The following is a 21720-nucleotide window of genomic DNA, read 5'->3' as shown; positions in this document are numbered from 1 at the left end:
TTAGTAAAATAAAAATTAAATAATCCATATATTTAAGAAGAACCTAAATTCTCACTTACTCAACACGTATTCCTAACTGAAGTTGCAAACAATTATTTTTTAATTAAGTACTTTTTTATTTTATAAAAATAAGTTTATTAAGATTAAGAATTAATAAAAGTAAGTTGGATTTGATTTTAGGGCCACCTGTTATGTAAACGGGTAGTTTTCTTTAAAATTTTGGAATGGGCACCTAAGGGTGGCAAATCTTTAGACGACCTGTGACTCGAAAATGACACAAAGTTTGTCAGTTTAAGTTAAGCTAATCGTGTTCAGATTGGAATTGTGTCGATTCAACTAACTTGATTATTAAATGGGTCACATTCAAAATTAGGGGCATCAACCCATTTTTGCACATTTAATTTTGGTGTCATTATCGTGTCGTGTTGATCCAGTACAACTCAACTCTTATATATCTTATTAATGGTTGTAGTATTTTTTTTTAATTTTTTATGGTGGAACTTGATAAGTTCTATAGTACTTACTGGGTATTTTAGAAATTAATATCCTCATGTTAAAATGGTGATTTTAGATTTATACCCTTGTAAAACCTAAGATTAGATTTACCCTTCTTGATCGTAATTCAATTGCATTTTCTTGATAATTAAAGGGGGAAATTTTGATTTTTTTTCAAAATGCTTTTCAAATACAAAAGTAAAAAAAAAAAAAATCAAAATTTTACTGTTAAGTCATCAAGAAAATCCAAGGTTGACTTATAGTCAAGGGGGTAAATCTAATCTTGCATTTTGCAATGGGTTAAACCTAATATCATAAATTTAAGAGGGGATGTTCCTAAAATACCCATACTTAATTTATATTAATAATAAGTTGATAGAGATGTGTTTGGTTGTAATCATGTTCATATTGGATTGTAACTAAGTCGTCTTCACAGGTTATGGGCGTCAACGCACAACTCAACAAATTTACTAGACGAGTTATATGGGCCGAGTCAAGTTACCTGTTTAATAAATAAGTCGGGTTTGGATTTAAGATTTTGACATGATTAGTAAAAAGGTTAGATTTAAATTGTCTAAATTTTTAGAATACCCTTATCACGAATTTATTTGAATTAATTGAATTGAATCTCCACTAAATAATTACACTTTGTGACTATGGGAAAGACAACACGATGGATTGCAACCTTTGGATCAACCAATTATAATTTTTTGTTATAAAATGCTAAATCAAACGGTTATCGATAAACAATCACATTGATTTTCTTATCTAGTTGATTCAGAGAATAATCTAAATCTTCATTGGAAGAATATGCCATGTGGTGCGTTAATGAAATGGGGAGTTGGATAGCTAAGTAGCCCTTTTAAGTAGGGGAAACTTACTCGTGGTTTTACTTGTAAAAAATAAAAGTTATAGGGGTAAAACAGTCAACTTCAATCTTTAAAGAACAGAATCTGATCCATCAGTATTTCTCCATATCTTCCCAGGTCTCTCTCACCAATTGCAAATCATCTCTCTCTCTCTCTCTCTCTCTCTGAGACAAAGAAGCAATGTTAGATCAAGGAAACGATTTGATTCCACCTTCATCTCCAACTAATTCATCAATATCTTCCTCAGATCTTGATACAGAGGTAAGAATCCCCTTAAAAAAATGTCATTTTTTTTTAATTTTAATTTTTTATTTCAAATTGATTTGATTTGATTTTCTTTTTATTACAGTCGACTGGATCATTTTTCCATGACAGAAGCACGACTTTAGGGACACTAATGGGAGTTACCTTCCCACAAATATCATTTAGGGTTCCATCTCAACGAGAAACGAACGCCGTTACGAGTGTTAGTAATGGTGGCGCCGTTAACGTTAACGGTGGTGGAAGGAAAAACCAGAAGGCGAGGAAGAAGGTTGTGGTGGTTGGTGCGGCCGCGGATAGGCGACGGAGGTGGTGGAAGCTTTGTAGAGACGATGTGACCATGCCTGCATCGTTGGGTGAGTATCTCGAGGTTGAGAGGAGATTTGGGGATGGGGTATTTTACAGTGCAGCTGCGGAGCTTGAAGGTATGGTGCATCCAAGTGGGAATGGGAAATGGGAATGGGAATGGGAATGGAAATGGACGGCTGTTGTTTGCTGATGGACGAGTACTTCCTCCGACTGAGACGGAGTTGGGCGCAACTGATGATGATGGGGGTTTGTGTAGATTTCCAGTCTTGCTAACTGGGATCTGTAGCGGTGGTGGAGGAAATTAGTTTTTTTTTCTTATAAAAATATTTTTTTCTTTTAATTGAAAAGGAGAATGATGTTTTATTAAGAGTCCGACTAGCCTTACTAAAGTGAGAAAAATTAAAAAGGCCTTACTAAGCCTCATCCACGTCAAAAGACCTCGAGATTCGTAAACAGGTCATTAATTTCGAAGTCGTTTTTGACGGTGGATGAGGCTTAGTGAAGCCCTTTTTCCTGACTATCTTAGCAAGGAAAGGGTTTCTCTTTTATTAATTAATTAAAGAAATTCAAACTTTTTGAACCAACCAATCTCGTGAGGCATCTTCTCTTTACAAAAGTCAAATAAGCGACCATAGTTGTTTTTTTTTTTTTCTAATAGAGAGATGCTATTAGCACCACTACTTTTACTTATTACACCTCAATTCAAAACAAAGATAATAAGTGAATGGTAGAGAATACGAAAAAGTTGGGGTGCCAATAGAAGTTATTATTACTTTCTTTTTGAGCTTAATCATAATCGTAAACAACTATTGAAATCGTTTGAATGTTTTGTAATGTTGAGATTATAATTTGAGGAGAGTTTTGTATTGTTTGAAGAGTGTGTTTTAATCTTTAATTGGTATGTGATAAATTATTTAATGAATTGGGTGTAATAAGTAAAAATTAGAGTGCCAATAGCAGCTATTTCTTCTTCCCCCCCCCCCCCCCCCCCCCCCCCCAATTGGTAGGTCTAAGACCATCTTCAGCCTTAACTCATATCCATCCTCAAAATTCAAATTTGAGTGAAACAGGGTAAAAGGAGAGTACTTTTTATCAAATGAAGCTTTTACTTAAATTTACCATTGAGCCACCCCCTTGGGGTTGGATATAAAAATTACATTACCTCTAAGAAAGTAAATCAATTTTACTTAATTAAATCGTACTTTTAAAAAGGAGATCATGTGATTCGCTATTGTTCATAATTTGTTGCATTGAATTGTCATTACTATAGCTTGTAAGGAATTTTTTTTGTCAATCAAACATTTCTAGATCCACTACACTACCAATTCACCCAAAATCGATAGCATCCGTGTGGTACTTGTAGAAAGAACTTTGATGCTTAAATCATTAAAATCACATTTATAAAAAGAAAAAAAAAGAAAGAGAGAGAGAATTGCTTTAAGGACCTTAGTGGAGGGATTTCTTTCTAATTAGTTCCTAAGTTTTAGGGTGTTTTTTTTTACTAGTCTATTTAGTTTAACTTTTCCAACATCCCACTCAAGTTTCGAAGACTCCATTCCGACGAAAAGTATTTGAGAAGAAAGAAGAAGACATTTTAAAGTATTTTGAAGATGTATGTGAAAAGTTAGATGTTTTTCAATTTGTTTTGCTTTGTTTTTGAATGAAAATTAATGAAAAGAATGGTTCTTTTAACCCCGAGGGGTTGGCTCAATGGCAATTTCGAACCGATAAATAGTTAATACCCGTAGGTTGTGAATTCGATACCCAATATGAGGGTTAATTCCTTAGGGGTCACCCGAGGGTGCACCCTCACTTACTTGGCGTGTGTGATGTGTGGGTGTTGCACGTGCCCCGGGACTAGTCCTTGAACAAGACCATGGTCTATGGATTGGAAGCCTATATACGAGCTCGGTCCGTTCTCTACAGGGATACCCGATTTAAAAAAAAAAAAAACATAACACAAATTGTTATGTCAAGTTTTTAGTTATTTTTTCATGTATTTTAGTTGGAAAAACTCGAAAAATAAAAATGAGTGGATTTTACCAGTGTCGAATTCACCATTTTTTATTGTAGACTTTACATTTTTATTGTGTTTGATGTTTTTTAAAAATTGTTGAATTCAACAATAAAAAATGTCAAACTCGATAATAAATAAAAAGTGGTAAACTCGACACAGTGTAAATTTTTTGAAATCTCAACTTTGTTATTCATTTTTTGTTATAATCATCAAAAAAAAAAAAACATCTAAATGTTCGAAATTAAAAATATATGATTTTTATTCATCATCCTCGATAAAAAATTGTTGGAAGTGATTGTAGTTGCCATTGAAAAACTCAATTATGTGAAGAAGATGAGAAAAATGGTAGTTTGCTCATTGATTTCCAAGCTTTCTCGTTTGTCCATGTCTTTAGAGAGGGAAATCGGGTTGCTGACCCTCTTGCTTCTTACCAAGACTCTATGGGGTGTAGTGTTTTTTATTGTAATGTTCCCCCTAGCTTCCTTTCCTTTGTCGTTGCTCCGAATGCTTTTGGTGTTCGTGTTTTGCATTTGTAGATGGTTTGGGCAGTGGTCTGGGTCAGCCCCTATTGACCTTAAAAAAATGTGAGATGAGGTTGAGGGACCATTAAGAAATAAAAAGTATATTAAATGGATCATTAAGTTACCACCCAAAACTTAGGGACTATTTAGAAAGAAATCCCTCTATTAGGGTATTTTATGTGATTTTTCCTAAAAGAAAAAGAGGCTTGAGACAAAACATAGTATGGATTTGAAGAACTTTCAATGACTGCACTTCTTGATTCGAATGATAGAAATTTTCTATCTAATTTTCATTTATTTACCTAAAAGTAATTTATTTGTTTATGATTTATTTTAAAATTTCTAAAAGTTTGAAATTAAAAAAAGATTTGTTTAAAAGTAATTGAACCATTAAACTACATTTGTACCTTTCTAAATTTTAAATATTTTGGAGGGAATTCAAATTCGTTGAAAAAGTTTACTATTGTCGAGACTTAACTTTACACTTACATTTTTTTAGTCCCACATGGAATAGGAGTAAGATTCATCTCAAACTTATAAAGGACTCCTCACTTATAATATTTATTATTTTAATAGAAATACTTTGTTGTATGTAGCGGTGGCTCGTCGTCACGTTCGCGTTCACGCACGAGCACGCTCGAGCGACGTGCGAAAGGACGATTAGGTGTTTAGGGTGCATTGGACGCTTTAGAGGCACGCTTTGCACTTCGCACGTACGCATTGTCACAAGAAGGATTGGGGAACTCTTTTCTATTTGTTAAGTGTACCATCAATGTTTGATATTGACCGTTGGATAGATGATCATGATGATTGGTGGTTTAGCGTGGTCAAGACTGCAGGTCAACATGGTTTGACTACGTACTGAATTGTCAATAGGTATGACTATGAGTCAAATAGAGTTGATTGCGAGTCAACAAAGTTTCTACAATTGTTGGTGTCTATTCCAGAAGGGTGTGATTATCTGATAGGATCCCTTAACAGTGATGGTGCATATTCAAAGAGACTCAATCACTCTTCAAATTTATATTTTAAAACTCTTTTATGAACATTAAAAAATCACAGATTTCTTGTAATTTTAAAATTTCTCTTTCCCTATCTCTCTTTCTCCTCATCTTGGGCATATATCTTAGTATTCAGATATCTTTCTATTAGTGAAAAAATAGTGAGAGATAACAGAAAGACTAGGTTTCGTTGTATCCTAGGAACATATTTGTTAGAGCCTTTTATTATTATTATTATTTTTGCATTCTTGGTTTAATTTCACAAGGGGGCAAATAATGTTTGAAAGCATAGTTACAACGTGATTTGAAGAATAATCAATTTTCTTTTATTGTTGCCATACAATTTTTTCTAACAATTTTAAACGTTATTTTTCAAATGGAAGCATCAATAGCATCAATCCAAATGATGAATCAAGACTTGGAAAGGCTAGAATGATTCGATGGATCGAATTTTACTCGTTGGCAATAGGTGTTATTCTTTCTCACAACATTGAATCTTGCATACATTCTTGACAAATATTTGCTCGAATTGTCTCCACCAAATCCAGAAGAAACATCTGTTATAGTTGAAGAACACAAGAAGAGGAAAAATGACGAATTTATATTCAAAGGTCACATTCTGAATGCACTGAAAGATGTCATGTACAACATGTACGCTAATATCCCTTCGGCTAAGGAAATCTAGTACGCTTTAGATGAAAAATATCGGGTTGAAGAATTTGGTAATCAAACTTTCTTAATTGATAATTTTATGGAATTTAAGATGAAGAACGATAAGCCTATTCTTCCTCAAGTTTATGAATTACAACTTGTCGTTAGTCAACTTAAATTTGTCGGTATTAATCTTCAAGAGGAATTTCAAGTGAGTTCGATTATTGCTAAATTACTTTCGTCTTGGAATGACTATAAAAAGAATATGAAACATCAACAAGGTTTTGAACCATTATCTTTGGCTCAACTTCAACGTCATCTTAGAATCGAAGAAGAATCAAGACTTCGAGATTCAAAGGATGATAAGGAAATTGATCCTAAAACAAGTATGGTTGGGGATGCTAATTCTAGAGCACCCAAATCAATTAAGGATTTGAAACCATATAAAAAGAAAAACCAATTCAAGAAGAAATCTAATCCCAAAAACAGCCAGCACAAGACCAAAAATAAGGGTACTTGTTACAACTGTGAAAAACCTGGGCATTTCGCCAGAGATTGTCGGCATCAAAAGCAACAACATCCATCTCAAGTGAATGCAACCGAGGAAAAGATCATAGCCATGATTACTGAAGTAAATTCAGTGATGAAAGATGAAGGTTGGTGGTTGGACACCAGTACAACTGTTTATGTTTCCAAAGATAAAAAATGCATTTACTTCTTATGAAGCAATAAATGAGATGGTAATCCAACTTGACACTTTAGTCATAGTAAATGTTGTTGGAATAGGAACTATAGATTTAAAATTCACTTCTGAAAAGGTTATCACTTTGACTAAAGTTCACCATGTACCTGATATGAGAAAAATCTTGTCTCGGGTAACATTTTAAACAAAAGTGGAATAAAAATGGTTTATGAATTTGACAAGTTAGTATTATTGAAAAATGGGGTGTTATTGAGAAAGTGCTATTCTTGTAATGGGATGGTTAAGTTAAATGTATCCGATGCAATGAATAAGAATTCTAGTTCTTCTGCTTACTTGATCGACTCATTTAATTTGTGGCATGTTAGATTAGGACATTAAAATTTTGCTTATATTAAAAGCATGATTAATTTAAGACTTATCCCAAAATGTGATTTTTTGAATAGATTAGAAAAATGTGAAACTTGTGTTCAAGCCAAATTAGTTAGAAAACCATTTTCTAGTGATGTTAGAAACACATAAATTCATGGATTAATTCACACTGGTGTATGTGACTTAAAAAATTTTATTGTTACTCGAGGAGGAAAGAAATATTTCATAACTTTTATTGATAATTTTTTTAGATATACATATGTCTATTTGTTAAGAACTAAGGAAGATGCTTTTGAAAAATTTAAGATTTTAAGTAGAAGTTGAAAACCAATCAAATAAATTTATTAAGATTATAAAGAGCGATAGGGGTGGAGAATACCTTTTAGGTCCTTTTGATGAATTTTGTGAAAATCATGGTATTATTAACCAAATTCCAACCCCTCGTCTCCTCAACAAAATGGCTTAGCAGAAAGAAAAAATAGAACTCTAGAAGAAATGTTAAATGCTATGCTTATAAATTCTATTTTACCTTATAATTTATGGGGGGAAGCTTTGCGTACTTCATGTTATATTTTAAATAGAGTTCCATTTAAGAAAAGTAACAAAATTCCTTTTGAAATTTGATTTAACAGAAAACTAATTAAGATATTTTAAAATGTGGGGGTGTCTTACTTATGTTAGAATTCCTGATATTAAAAGACCTAAGTTGGGACCTAAAACTACTAAATGTATTTTTATTGGCTATGCACAACATAGTAAAGCATATAGATTTCTAGATTTAAATTCTAATGTAATTATAAAATCTAGAGATGCTGAATTTTTTGAGAATATTCTTTATATAGATCATAAAATTATTGGTAATAATATGAGTAGTACTTTTAAAAATAAAGAATTTGAAACTGAATTTATTGATGAACCTAAAGAATTTGTTGATGATTCAATAGAATCTATTGAACCTAGGAGAAGTAAAAGAATTAAGAAGGAAACTTCTTTTGGTCCTGATTTTTATGTGTCTTTAGTTGTAGGTACTAGAGACGAAATAAATATAAAATATTATCCTGTTTTTAATGTGAAGGTGATCCCACATCTTTTAATGATGCCTTGTCAGCTATCGATGCATCCTTTTGGAAAGAATGCATTCTATATTAGGATCCAAGTCCGGTGTTCTAAGATTTTTACGCTTACCATATTATGTATTTCTTGTAGTAATCCTTTGACCATAGAATGGAATGTGATGAGTTGGATGGTTTTAACCATCCTATAAAGAATATTTTCCAAGGTCTCTTATTATAATTTTCACTACTAAACCTCTTTATGTGTACAATGTTTCTCAATTTGGTTTTTTGACATGATTACACTTTTTCATGTGAGTGTGTCAATGCCCTTATGTTTGACTTGGTTAGAGTGGCGATCCAATTTTTCAAATTACTTCATGAGCATACTAACTTTGTGTGTAATCCTTTCCTTTAGAATAAGATATTTTCTTAAAAGCAAAGATGACTGATGAGCTGATAGCGGTTGAGGCTGAGGAGGGAGAAGTTTATGATGGTGAAAAATAGAGATGGAGGGAGACCGATTTTCTTGGGTATCAGATTTGTGGATCTTAATGTGACGATATTGGTAAATTTGCTATCACGATCCATTTCTTCTATTCTAGATGTTGGAGTAATTGTGGTCATTAGGGTGGCATTAAGAAGAGTTTGGAAGATGTGATAATATTTTGGAGGTAGCTTCTATAACAAACACCATATAAACATGTTTGATTTTTTATTTAATGGGATTCACCTTATCAGGCACTCAAGTATTAGAGGTGTGAGATTGTCACTTTGGTTCAAATGAATTATGTCATATCGTTTAAAACATTTGCCTACGGCCCTACCGTAGTAGAAGATTACCTTATCCCACGGAAGAGGCATGGGTTTCAGGCTGAAGAATTACCTTTGCATCATCTAGAAAGATAAAGTTGTGGGTCATATGTACATCTTAAATAACTAATGTTTCTGTATTCGTCCTCCTATTATTTTCCTCTACAGACTCTATGACCCATGGAAAATGACTCTTGAAAACACATGATCCGAATACTAAATATCTCAAAGATACTTATTGTGAGGGAATAATGTGATTGTTAGGATTGTGTGTTTTTTCAAGAGTCATTTTCCATGAATTAAGAGAACCCCTGCCTTTAAGTTACAATTTACATTTTCTAACTTGTAAAATGTAAAATAACTCCAAATCATAACCTTGGTCCTTGGTTCATCTAAACAATATTCTGGAAATTATTTTTTTCCGTTAAAATTAAAATTATTTCCAATGATTATTTTCTTTAAGGACTAATTTTTTTTTTTTTAAATTTTGTATAGTAATTATTTAGGACACTTAGATTTTCTTATATTTGTAATCTCCATTGCAATTTCAAAAAATAATTTAGTCATTCTAGAGTTATTTATTTATTTATTAAAAATAGGCATGAAAAAGATTTGTGAATTGGAGTTGTATGTAAATAGAGAAAGGTTTCAATATGATTGGTAGAAATTATTCACTGACAACTTTTTTTTTTTTGGTCTTTGTGTAGAAATTATTTAGGACTTTTTAATTTTTTCGATTTATAATCTTCATTGAAATTTCAAAAAATAATTTAGTCATTCTAAACTTCTTTTTTATTTCTCACAAATCAGATTTGTATGTATAGAGAGAAAAGTTTCAATATGATTGGTTAGCACGCCATGTGCTTTGCGATAATAGAGTTTCGTAAGGTTGTGAGAAATCCCTCATAGGAACAGTATATATTTTTTAACTGATAAAAAATGTGATTCTTTTTCATTAAAACTTTAAAATTGCTATTCAAAATAGTGAATTATATCTTGAATGATGCTGAAGTGACCTTAGGCTGAGTTTCTCGAGTGAAAAAACATCTATGGTTCCTATCTAGTTTCATGTCAAGAAGTGTGATATGAGATTCCAGCTTGAGGTCACTCCAGCACGACTTATATTTTTATATCAATAAACATACATGTTCACGTGAAATGTAAAGGACTGTATTACAACTTACTAAGTAATTAGAGTTACAACAAAATATATAAAGATACAAAATAGATTTGTTGCAAATCTGTTACAGATTTACATTGATTTGTTAGTTCCTAAAATATTAGTACTCCTGAAATAAAGGAGGACCAGATTCTTATCCTTTAGGATTGACATCAGCTGAAGATTTTCTGTTAAGGTTGAGATTTAGAGAATCAATGATCCTAGGATAGGATTCTGTAGTTGATTCTGCAGGTGTGCTATAATGCCCCCTCAAGTTGACAGGGGGAAGACCAATAGTCAACTTGTTTCGAAGAAGATGAAATCTAGGTGCTAATAGGCCGTTAATGAACACATTGGCCAAGTTGTCAACATTAGAAATGTAACGAACATTCGGAAGATGTTTGAGAACTCTTTCTCGAACAAAGTGATAATTGACTTCTATGTGTTTAGTTCTTGCATGAAATACCGGATTTGCAGCGAGAGAGATAGCTCCTACATTATCACACCAAACGAGAGGAAGGGCGGATAAATAAACATGTACATCCTTAAGAAGAGATTGGACCCAAGATAATTCAGCAGCGGTGTGTGCAAGAGCTCTGTATTCAGACTCAGTGGAGGAGTGTGAAACAATAGGTTGCTTTTTGGCACTCTATGAGATAAGATTAGAATTGAAGAATAAACAATAATTGGTTGTTGAGCGTCGATCATCTGGGCTACATGCCCAATCTACGTCACAAAAGGCTTGAAGAAATAGTGAAGTCCTTCGCGTAAAAGTAATACCAGAGTCAAGAGTCCCTTTGAGATAACGAAGAATTCGTTTCATAGCTAGCCAATGAGTACTCGTAGGAGAATGCAGGAATTGGCAAACTTGGTTGATTGAGAAGGCAAGATCTGGTCATGTTAAAGTGAGATATTGAAGACTCTCGACAATGCTTAGATATTCGAAACCATCTGATAACGGAATACCATCATATTTGGATAATTTTTGACCAGTAACCATTGGAGATTTAATGGGTTTAACACCATCCATACAAGAGCGACGAAGAATATCAATAACATATTTGTGTTGGCAAAGAAACAAAGAGTCAGATGATCTAGAAACTTAAGATGGGAAATTGTCTTTGTATAACTGCCGGTAATGATCATATCATCTACGTATATCAAAAGAATAGTAATGCTGCCATCAAATTTGTGTATAAACAGAGGAGCATCAGTAGAAGAGCCCACAAAATGAAGTTTTTCAAGAAATCGAGTGAGGCGCATAAACCAAGCACGCGGTGCTTGTTTGAGGCTATATATGGCCTTATGAAGTCGGCAAACATAGTTAGGATGTTGAGAATCAACAAAACCCTGTGGTTGAGTCATATAAACTTCCTCATTTAATTTACCATGCAAAAATGCATTTGAAACATCAAGTTGCTTGAGAGGCCAATTAAAGTGGATGGCTAGAGATAAAACCAACCGTATTGTAGTAGGCTTAACTACAGGACTAAAGGTTTCGATGTAATCAATACCAGGTTGTTGGTGATAACCTCGTGCAACCAATCTTGCCTTGTAGCGATCAACAGTACCATCCGATTTTTGCTTGATCTTGTAAACCCAACGACATCTAATAATATTTTGTTTCGATGTGGGTGGAACTAAAGACCAAGTGCCCATTTTGATAAGCGCATCAATCTCTTGAGCCGTGGCAGCTCGCCACTCAACCACCTTTGATGCTTGGGTATAATTAGAAGGCTCAACGGGTAGAGAAGAAGCAATGAGGGCAAGTAGATAACGGGTAGCAACATAGGTCTTGGGTGTGCGGGTACCACAAAATCGAGTAATCATGTGATGCTTAGAGGTAGTTATAGGTTGAGGTTGGGAAGGCACGACAATGGGAGGGATGTTAGTAGATGGTGGGATTGATGAAAGTGGGTGGTTTACATTGGTCTGAACCATGTCTGTAGGTAGGGACTGAATGGTGGCTGCAGGTGGGTTTTGGTGAAGGTGGGTGGGTTTCATTGGATTGAACCAAGATATCGGGTTGTAAGGATGGTAAAGTCTTATGGGAGGAAGATTGTAATGGGCCTAGAACTACACCAACTGACGAAATAGGGATGAATGATTGGTAGTGGAGTGAGTGGCAAATGGAAATTGATTTTCATAAGAAATTACTTGACGTGAAATATACGCCCGACCACTCGGAATATGGAGGCAGTTATAACCTTTATGTTAGAAACTATAACCAATAAAAACACACTTGGAAGAGCGAAAGTCAAGTTTATGATTTCGATAAGGCCTCAAGTATGGATAACATGCACAACCAAAAGTCTTAAAAATGGAATAATCAAGGACTTGATGAAATAACTTTTCCCAAGGGGTGATGTGATTAAGGATACGCATTGGAAGCCTATTAATCAAAAATACCGAAGTAAGAAAGGTCTCAGTCCAATAAGAGGGAGGTATGTGAGAATGAGGAAGAAGAGCAAGTCCCATTTCAACAATATGACGATGCTTACGTTCTATTACCCCATTTTGTTCTGCAGTATGGGGACATGTCATGTGATGGTGGATGCCATTGAGGGATAAAAAATTACGAAAGGGATTGCTTGGGAATTCACCCCCTTCATCAGTTTGGAAAGATTTAATCTTGGAATTCAAGAGGTTTTCAGCATGAGTTTTAAATTTAATAAAGGTAACAAGAATTTGAGATTTCAATTGAAGAGGAAAAAGCCAACAAAATTTGCTATAGTCATCAACAATTGATAAATAATACTGAAAACCATTATTAGAAACAATAAGAGAAAGTCCCCATAAATCACAATGCAAAAGTTCTAAAGGAAAACTAGAAACAGGTGATGAAAGACAAAAAGGTAATTTGGAGCTTTTACCAAGCTGACACGCATGACATATGGACTCTTGACGCAAAGAACCTTTAAAAGGAAGAGCTTTCTTTACAATAAGACGTTGAAGCGTACGCTTAGTTGGATGCCCTAAGAAAAAATGCCACTGATGAGGAGTCACACGTTCGTCGACAAGAGCTTGAAAAGATGCAGATTTATTGGGGAGTTTTTGGTTTATTGGAAGAACATATAGTCTATTTTTACTCTAGCCTTGAAACATGATCCTCCTCATGTTGATTTCCTTAACACAAAAAAAATGAAGGATAAAAACAATCATTGTCGGTAGTAAACTGATGAACTAATAAGCGATTTTTTGTAATTTGAGGAACATGCAAGACGTTACGTAACTCATAAGTAGAATTCAAAGTAGAAATCGTAGAAACCAAGATGAGAAATGGGAAGAGTAGCACCATTACCTACAGACACGCGGTCAGGTCCGGTGTAATCATATTGGAGAGACATATTAGATAGATCATGTGTAATATGTTGATTAGCTCCAGTATCTTGGTACCAAGCATTATCAGGTGGTGAGTGGAAAGCTGCATGAAGAGCGTTAAGTTGATTTAGAATTCCACGTCCTTGATATGAGTGATCAAGGTGATGGTAACAATCAAGGGCAGAGTGCCCAACTTTGTTACAAATCTAGCAAATAAGATGAGTAAAAGTCGGATTGGTATGTGGTTGTCCAACATGTTGACAGCCATTAGCATTGTGACTTTTTCCACGACCACGACCTCTACTAAATAAGTGAGAGGCCCCTCGACCAGAGTGGTTTCCACGTTGTGAATGTAAGGGAGAGCGGTTAGCCACAAAGACAGTAGCTTTAGTTGCATTCGTTGACAGAGAGCTTGTGATATAAATTTCTTCACTAATCAAGGAACCATAGAGTTCTCTCATAGTAATGGGTGGTTTTTGATGAGAAACAGAGGTGACAAATGGACCATATTCAGGTCCAAGTCCTTCCAAGACATATGTGACAAGATCAAAGTCATCAACTGGTTTGTCTACAGTAACTAGTTTATCAGCAGTAATCTTGAACTTGTATAGGTAATCCACTGCAGAGGTATTACTTTTTTTTAAAGTCTACAATTGTCAGTGAAACTACATCACTTGTGCTTGCGATTGAGATAAAAACATCGTCTCAAGAGCGACCCACACAGATCGTGAGTCACATAGCTCGACAACTTGGGCTAGAATATCTTCTGTCAGCGTGGCATTGATCTAGCTTAGAAGAAATTGATCTTGCTTTTGCCAAGCAAGATAAGCATCATTGACTTGATGATGTTGCAATCCACTATCTGCAGTTGTCGAGGTAAACTTGGGAGGACACGATGTTGTGCCATCAATAAAATCAACAAGATCATTGTTATTCAAAATCAGCAAAAAATGTGATTTCCACAAAAGATAGTTGTTCTGATCAAGTTTTATGCTAATAAGATGAGAGATGTTCGGCATTTGGAAAGAGATGAATGATTCTTGGTAGGAGGAGATGTAGTGATGGAAGAAGAGGCATCCATGTGCAGGATTCCGTTAATGAAGATGGATCGATAAACGTATCAAATATTTGTTGCTCTGATACCATAAAAGGATTGTATTACAACTCACAAAGTGATTAGAGTTACAACAAAATATATAGAGATACAAAATATATTTGTTGCAAATCTGTTATAGATTTACATTGATTTGTTAGCTCCTAAAATATTGGTATTCCTAAAATAAAGGAGGACCAGATTCTTATCCTTTAGGATTGACATCAGAAGATTTTCTGTTAAGGTTGAGATTTGGAGAATCAATGATCCTAGGATAGGATCCTGTAGTTGATTCTGCAGGTGTGCTATTAAAACGAACGTGCACTTCCCTAGTTAAGGAAAAAAGACTAACATTTGGTGTAGTTTAAAGGCCATTATAGTTATTTAAATATAATCTGAAATGCAAAAACTGTTTCTCACTAAATGTCCCACAACTTCGACAAGTTCTTCTAAATTCGGAAAAATATTTCTTGACCAGATACATCTTGGGTTGTAAAATATGGGTTTGTGCCGATCATAGGTTAGCCCTGACGTGGCCCTAAGTGGGAATACTGTACTTGGACCAGCCCTATTCTCTTGTCGGGCTCTAATTGATTTTTGGGTTCTATAAAAAAAATTAAATTTATGTATCTTCTAAAATCATTTGAAGTTATATATCAAAATAGGGATCCAATCTCTACTGTAAATAAAAATTAATTAGAGATGAAACTAAATTATTTGTTTGTAATAATTTGAAAATTAGGGTCAATAATGTATTCTTCAAGAAAATCTAACTTTTGAGAATAAAAAAACAGAAAATTAGGGTATGATGGACCATTTATTTGTTGTTGAAATTGTATAAGGGAAATGTTCAGCACCCTAAGTTTTACCACACACTTTAACAAACGTTTTTTGTCCTACATGGGTTAGAAGTTTTGGAATGAGCTGATTTTTGGTGAGAATGATCTCTATGATTAGAAGATCATCCTCCCCAAAAATCAGCCCATTCCGAAATGTTTAGCCCCTTGTTTACACGTTGAAAAATCGTGGACCGTCCATTTTTTGTAAATCAATTTTGATGGGGTTAGAAGTTTCGGAATGAGCTGATTTTTGGTGAGGATGATCTCCTCACCATAGAGATCATCCTCACCAAAAATCAGCTCATTCCGAAACTTCTAACCCATGTAAGACAAAACACGTTTGTTAAAGTGTGTGGTAAAACTAAGGGTGGCGAACGGGACCCATTGTATAATATGTGAAAAATGAATGTAGGTTCACGTAGAGAAAAGGTAAAAATTAAAGAAGTCACCTTCCCTTTATATTTTAGTTTTAATTTAAGTGCATTTACTTCAAGATTTACTTTCACTATAAATATTATAAATTTACTAGTCGGGTACTTGAATTAGACTCGTTTCTTATCGGGTCCTTAAGATAGGTACTCGGAACTGGACCCAAAAATGATTGGGGTCAACTAACTGGTTTCAAGTGCATCGACTAATTCGATGCCAATTGACACCCTTACTCCAACAAGGGAAAATTGAAAGATAGTATTGTTAGTTTGAGCTTCGTGAGTGCTTTGATACCATAGTTTTAAAACACGACTCGACTCGGAGGTCAATTGAGTCATATAAAAAATTAAGAAGTCAACTCGATCAAGTCAAACTAAAATATTTAATGATTTAATGTGCCTATCCTCTTGATTTTTCTCCCCAAGACCAGCCAGTTTAAGAATTATTACTCCTCTTAAATTTTAAGATCTAGGGTGAATTACAATTTCATGAGCTGAATTTGACGAAATTCCAATTCCAGTTCACTATTCATTTTAATTCCCAAAACATGAACAACAATCTTGTCGGTTTAAAGTGACAAACTCACTGGTTTATAAGTGACAACTTGCTAAAAGTAACTAACCTACGAGATAGTCATTTGAAAACTATGAGATTGTCACTTTAAAACGGCGAGATTGTCACTTGAAGATAATGGAATTTTAGTAGAAAAATCAAAAGGATTTTCTTTAAGAGGTTGAAATTAACTATTTGAAACTTGAAGATGAGATAGAGCTTGAAGATGGTGGATAAGATTTTTAGATCAAATATTGGAAAAAAAAAAGGGATTTGTGGAAATGCAAATTCTACTCCACACAAATGTTTAAAATCATGTTCATGACTATACTTATGTTTCGAATTCCCATTAATTGAGAAAAAAAATAAACACAGTAAAATTTGAAAAATAAAAATCCATAATCTTTACTATTATAATGAGAGAAGGCGGAGTTAGGAGTGGTTAGACACTAAAATTTAGATTCCAAAAAAGTCCTATCTTTAACACTTAAATTCTATATGATCAAAGGTCATTTTTGTCAAAATTCAAAAAAATTGAAATAATACATCGTTAGCTCCGAAAATCAAGTTGGTTAATTTTCAAAATTATAAAAATATACTTTTTTTACTATGTAGTCCTAAAACCATCCTTTGAGTAACATTTTAAATTACAAATAAACCCTTTCAACACATGTTGCACATGCCACCTTCTAGTAATATATAAATTCTAAAATCATTTTAAACAAATTATCTTCCAATTAGTTCACTATTATTTTGTTCTTATTTTAAAATTTTCTGAATTTAAAATGGGTACTTATATTTGATGATCAATGCATACCACTCTTGAGGTTTCATGGTCATCATGCAAAGATTAGTTCCCTACTTCATTCTCCACATAAAACTTCTTTTTTGTACCCATAAATACTCTTCTCTCGCTAACACCCATTTCAACCCAAACCTCTCTCCACTCTCACAAAAACAAACCTTCTCCTCCCTCTTACAACATTGCTCTTCACACCCCAACCAACTCAAGAAAATCCATGCACTTCTCCTCACAACTGGTCTCTCTATTAAAAACAGCCTCATAACCCAACTTCTCTCTTCTCTTATTCTATTAGGTAACGTGAATTATGCTCGTCACCTGTTCGATGAAATGCATAAGCCAAGACCTTTCTTATGGAACACTCTGATTAAAGGGTACGTAAAAAATGAGCTCTTCGATGATTCTATGGCTCTTTATGGACAAATGCACCATCTCGGTGTTCGTCCTGATAAGTTCACATTCCCATTTGTGCTTAAGGCGTGTACTGATATATGGGTAGGAGCAGAAATTCACGTTCATGTTATTAAATTCGGTCTCGATTTTGATCCTAGAGCGAGGACTGAATTGATGATAATGTACGTAAAGTTTGGCGAATTGGGTTCTGCAGATTATTTATTTAAAAGTATGATTGAGAGAGATTTGGTGGCTTGGAATGCTTTGATATCGGTTTATGTGCAAAATGGGCATGCTTATAGGGCTCTCAACTTGTTTCGTCAAATGGATTTAATGGGAATTAAGCCTGACTCGGTGACTTTCGTGAGTGTTCTCTCAGCTTGTGCTCATTTGGGGTGTTTGGAAATTGGGAAAAAGTTTGATCGGATTGTTGTCGAGGAGGAGCTTAATAGAAATTTATTCATCAACAATGCACGATTAGATATGTATGCAAAATGTGGGAGTATTAATGTAGCTAGAAATCTGTTTGACGACATGCCTCAGAGGAATGTTATTTCGTGGAGTACTATTATAGGAGGTTACGCGGTAAATGGTGATAGTGAGAATGCATTGGCTCTTTTCTCTCGAATGCGAGATCAGGCCATACAACCAAATTATGTCACATTTCTTGGGGTTCTTTCTGCTTGTAGCCATGCTGGTTTAGTAAACGAAGGCAGGAATTATTTTGAGTACATGGTTCGGTCCAATAATGGAAATATCCGTCCGAGAATTGAACACTATGCATGCATGGTTGATCTCTTAGGACGGTCAGGACATCTTGAGGAGGCCTACAAGTTAATAAAAACTATGCCAATGGACCCGGACTCGGGAGTCTGGGGAGCCCTATTGGGTGCTTGTACGGTTCATCGGAATATTGAATTGGGTCAACGAATTGCAGACGTTCTCTTTGATTTAACTCCTGATATTGGTTCTTATCACGTTTTGTTATCGAACATTTATGCAGCAGCGGGGAGGTGGGATGATGTTGAGAGAGTGAGGCAGAAGATGAGAAAGAGAGGTGTGAAGAAAGTAGGTGGGTACAGCTCTGTAGAATCTAATGGTGAGATTCATGTGTTCTATGGGGGAGACAGATCACACCCACAAACTTCAACTATATACAATGTGTTGGAGGAGTTGATTAAGCGGGTTAGAGATATCGGCTATGTACCTAAAACCAGCTCCGTGCTTCATGATTTGGAAATGGAGGAGAAAGAGGTCAGTCTTGGCACTCATAGTGAGAAGCTCGCCATTGCATTTGGCCTTATCAATGTGAGGGACAAGGTTCCCATAAGGGTGATGAAGAACTTGAGGATTTGTGACGACTGCCATAATTTCTCCAAATTTGCTTCAAGAATTATGAAAAGAGAGATTGTTATGAGAGATAAGAATCGTTTCCACAATTTTAAAGATGGTGTTTGCTCGTGCAATGATTTTTGGTGATTACATGATAAAGAGTTGATTCTTCTACGATGTAACATGGCCTATTTGCAAGGTAGAGATTGCAAGAACTGCATGAATGTTACGAGAGAGGTGGTTCGAGGGGAATCCATCCAAGTTTATAATGTCACAGATAGTGATCTTTTAACTTCAACATTACTAATCGAGTTTACTTTCAAGATAATCTAAGCAAGAAGGACAATCTGATTGAAAGAGATGGAAACTTGCTGGGTGTATTTGACAATTCAAGTCGAGTCGGAGTTAAATTGGATCTTGCATTGGGTTGATATTTCATCAACGTTGCTTTGATAAATATCTTGAATCTATGAGGGGTTGTTGGGGTATTTAGAGTTGATCCCATCCCTGAATGGGACAATGTCCCTAAATATTTATTTTATTAGGATTTTTTATATAATGAAAAGTACATTTTTTTATACATAATCTAGGCCGTCGGTTATAAATCAGATCTGGGTTTAAACCTCATCTAAACTTGGGTTTGGGAGTCACCACCGATCAAAGAGTTTTAAGGTGTGGATGGTAACCATAAAAACAGTTTTGAAAATCAAATTTTCAAGGAGTTGGCGACTCAAATTTGGTCTACCCTTAGAGGTTCGGGTAATGAAGTTTGGTTGTGAGATAAGGAAGGTGTTAACACACCTCATCTCAATAATCAAGTTGATGGTTACCATCCATTAGCCAAAGGTAAAAACTAAGAGACTGTTTTTTTAAGAGAGTTTTTAAGTTAGAATGCAAGAGATGAATGTATGCAAAAGTATCTAAAATGTGTCCATAAGGGACATTTTTTTGTATGCTTTGAGTTTCAAGTGCTAATCCATGAAGATACCCTTCTTAGATTTTTTGCATTTTAAGACAGAGAGGTGTGGTGTGTGCATGCTAGGGTTTCTCAAGGAATTTATTATGGTTTTATAAAGGAGAGATTACCTCTTATTAAGGAATTATTTTCTTCCTTCTTAGCCATTGAAAGTGCTTACACTACACGGATGCAAGTAAGTCAAAAGAACATTGGAAAGTAAATATTCCCTATAGAACTTATTATTAACTTAGAAAAGAGAAGATTACCTCAAATGGAGGAATTACTCTCTTTTTCATTAGTCATGAAAAGTAATTACACTACTTGCTTAAAATTTAATTGAACTAGTAAGTAAAGAAATGAAGACAATTACAAGAAACTTAAAGTCCCAAATAGACTTATAGTTGGTAAAGATCCCCCACAAAGGGGATTAACTTTCAACCCATGCTAGCCAAAGGAAGAAAAAGAAATCTATACTACATTGCTTAAGGAAAAATTGAACTTTAAAAGCAAAGAGATTAGAGTGAGAGAGGTAGAAGTAGGATTGGGGGTAAAAGTAGTAAAAAACATAAAATTAAATGTTCTCCCCACCTTGATCTTCTTTCCTTCTTTCCGTCTTTCTTTCATTGTTTCTTTCTTCTTATTTTTCTTCTTGTTCTAAGCTTCTAAAATGTATAAGAGAGTAATTGAACAAATTTTTTGGGCTTTTAAAAAGTTTCAAGAAAAAAAATTTTGATAGAATTTTGGGACTCAAACTTCTCTCCTCCTTTGCCTTGAAGAGGTCCTCTATTTGTAAGTCTTTGAAAGACCCTTGGGGATATAAAAACTCTATGAGTTTATCTTATTTTCAACAAAATATCAATATATGACATTGTTTACCCTCCATCAAAGTATCATTGATTGTCTTTTGCATCTCTTTGAGTCTTACCAATCATGATGACCAGAGGATATAAGTGTTAAAACACACAAGATTCTATAAAATTCTATGAGAGGGGCAAAGATATCCAAGCCCTTTGAAAGTGATCAAATCTCAATGAAAATAAGAGCAATGATGTGTAGTTAACACAAAAGAGTGGGGGCTTTGTAATCAATTGATGGTTCACTAACGTAATTGATTTTATCAAAAATCCAATTTGGCCTGCTCAAACCACCAGTTCATTCCAATTTTCAAAACAATGTTTATAGATGTTGTTTGAAATTTCCTTGAATTTTTTCAAACATTTGAAAAATTCACTTTATAAAAGACCGGTCAATTAAACTACGTTTATTTTAGACGAAGAAATGATTTAAGAGTGCCCTTTTGCAGTATCGTGCACTAACTTTCATTTGGGGATAAAACTGGTTGATTTCGATTTTAAAGAACTGGGTTGGAAGCTCAAGTTATCCCTTTGAAACAATAAAGAGCTGTCTAGTCTAATAAGAACCCATACAGCACATGTGAAGTTCTTCCCTACTATCTGTGTGCATCATTAGTATATGTTAGGTAAGAGATCTCAAAAAAATCTGATTGAACCATTTGATCCTGAGATCACAAGATCTCACCCACTTCAATGGATTAGAAGAGAATTCGATTCCTCACCTATCCCTCAGACACCCGAGATGACTCAACCTATTGCCCCACCTCAAATTGTCCAAGAAGATCAACAAACTCTAAATGAGTTATTCGTCTTTACTACAGCCACTCCCCCTTCATGTATTGCTTTGCCAACAACTAATGTGGCACAATTTGAAATTAGGGCAGTTACTATCAACATGCTTCCTAAGTTTCATGCTTTCGAGAGCGA

The 21720-nt window shown here is 34.5% G+C and overlaps 3 protein-coding genes across 3 annotated transcripts; 2 read left to right on the top strand and 1 right to left on the bottom strand.

Moving 5' to 3' along the window:
• Positions 1-1485: 1485 nt before the first annotated feature.
• LOC147394166 (uncharacterized protein At3g17950-like) lies at positions 1486-2742 on the top strand. The gene is given in 3 exon segments (XM_086453992.1): positions 1486-1625; positions 1714-2073; positions 2075-2742. Coding segments are annotated over 3 exon segments (606 nt in total). The 5' UTR covers positions 1486-1544; the 3' UTR covers positions 2240-2742.
• Positions 2743-13453: 10711 nt separating this feature from the next.
• On the bottom strand, positions 13454-14448 carry LOC147394165 (uncharacterized). The gene is made up of 3 exons (XM_086454576.1): positions 14358-14448; positions 13804-14160; positions 13454-13644 (listed from the first exon to the last, which is right to left on the bottom strand). Exons 1-3 carry the CDS (start codon positions 14446-14448, stop codon positions 13454-13456), a joined length of 639 nt encoding a protein of 212 aa, XP_086310702.1.
• A 2711-nt stretch (positions 14449-17159) lies between these two features.
• LOC147394164 (pentatricopeptide repeat-containing protein At2g01510, mitochondrial-like) lies at positions 17160-19558 on the top strand. The gene has a single exon (XM_086454852.1). The coding sequence runs from the start codon at positions 17287-17289 to the stop codon at positions 19126-19128; it is 1842 nt and encodes a 613-aa protein (XP_086310978.1). The 5' UTR covers positions 17160-17286; the 3' UTR covers positions 19129-19558.
• Positions 19559-21720: the final 2162 nt, after the last annotated feature.

This window comes from Akebia trifoliata, chromosome 9 (genome assembly GCF_017979445.1).
Source record: "Akebia trifoliata isolate Shusen 1 chromosome 9, ASM1797944v1, whole genome shotgun sequence".
Lineage (NCBI taxonomy): Eukaryota > Viridiplantae > Streptophyta > Magnoliopsida > Ranunculales > Lardizabalaceae > Akebia > Akebia trifoliata.
This window is presented reverse-complemented; position numbering and strand designations above follow the sequence as displayed.

Bases quoted from the DNA above. Each gene is read 5' to 3' on its own strand.
- LOC147394165 (XM_086454576.1), bottom strand. From the start codon at position 14,448: ATGGCACAACATCGTGTCCTCCCAAGTTTACCTCGACAACTGCAGATA. The intron at 14,161-14,357 runs GCAAAAGCAAGA...ATACCTCTGCAG, and splicing joins AATGATGCTTATCTTGCTTG to TGGATTACCTATACAAGTTC. The intron at 13,645-13,803 runs GTCAACATGTTG...CTCTTCATGCAG, and splicing joins AAGTCACAATGCTAATGGCT to CTTTCCACTCACCACCTGAT.
- LOC147394164 (XM_086454852.1), top strand. From the start codon at position 17,287: ATGGTCATCATGCAAAGATTAGTTCCCTACTTCATTCTCCACATAAAA.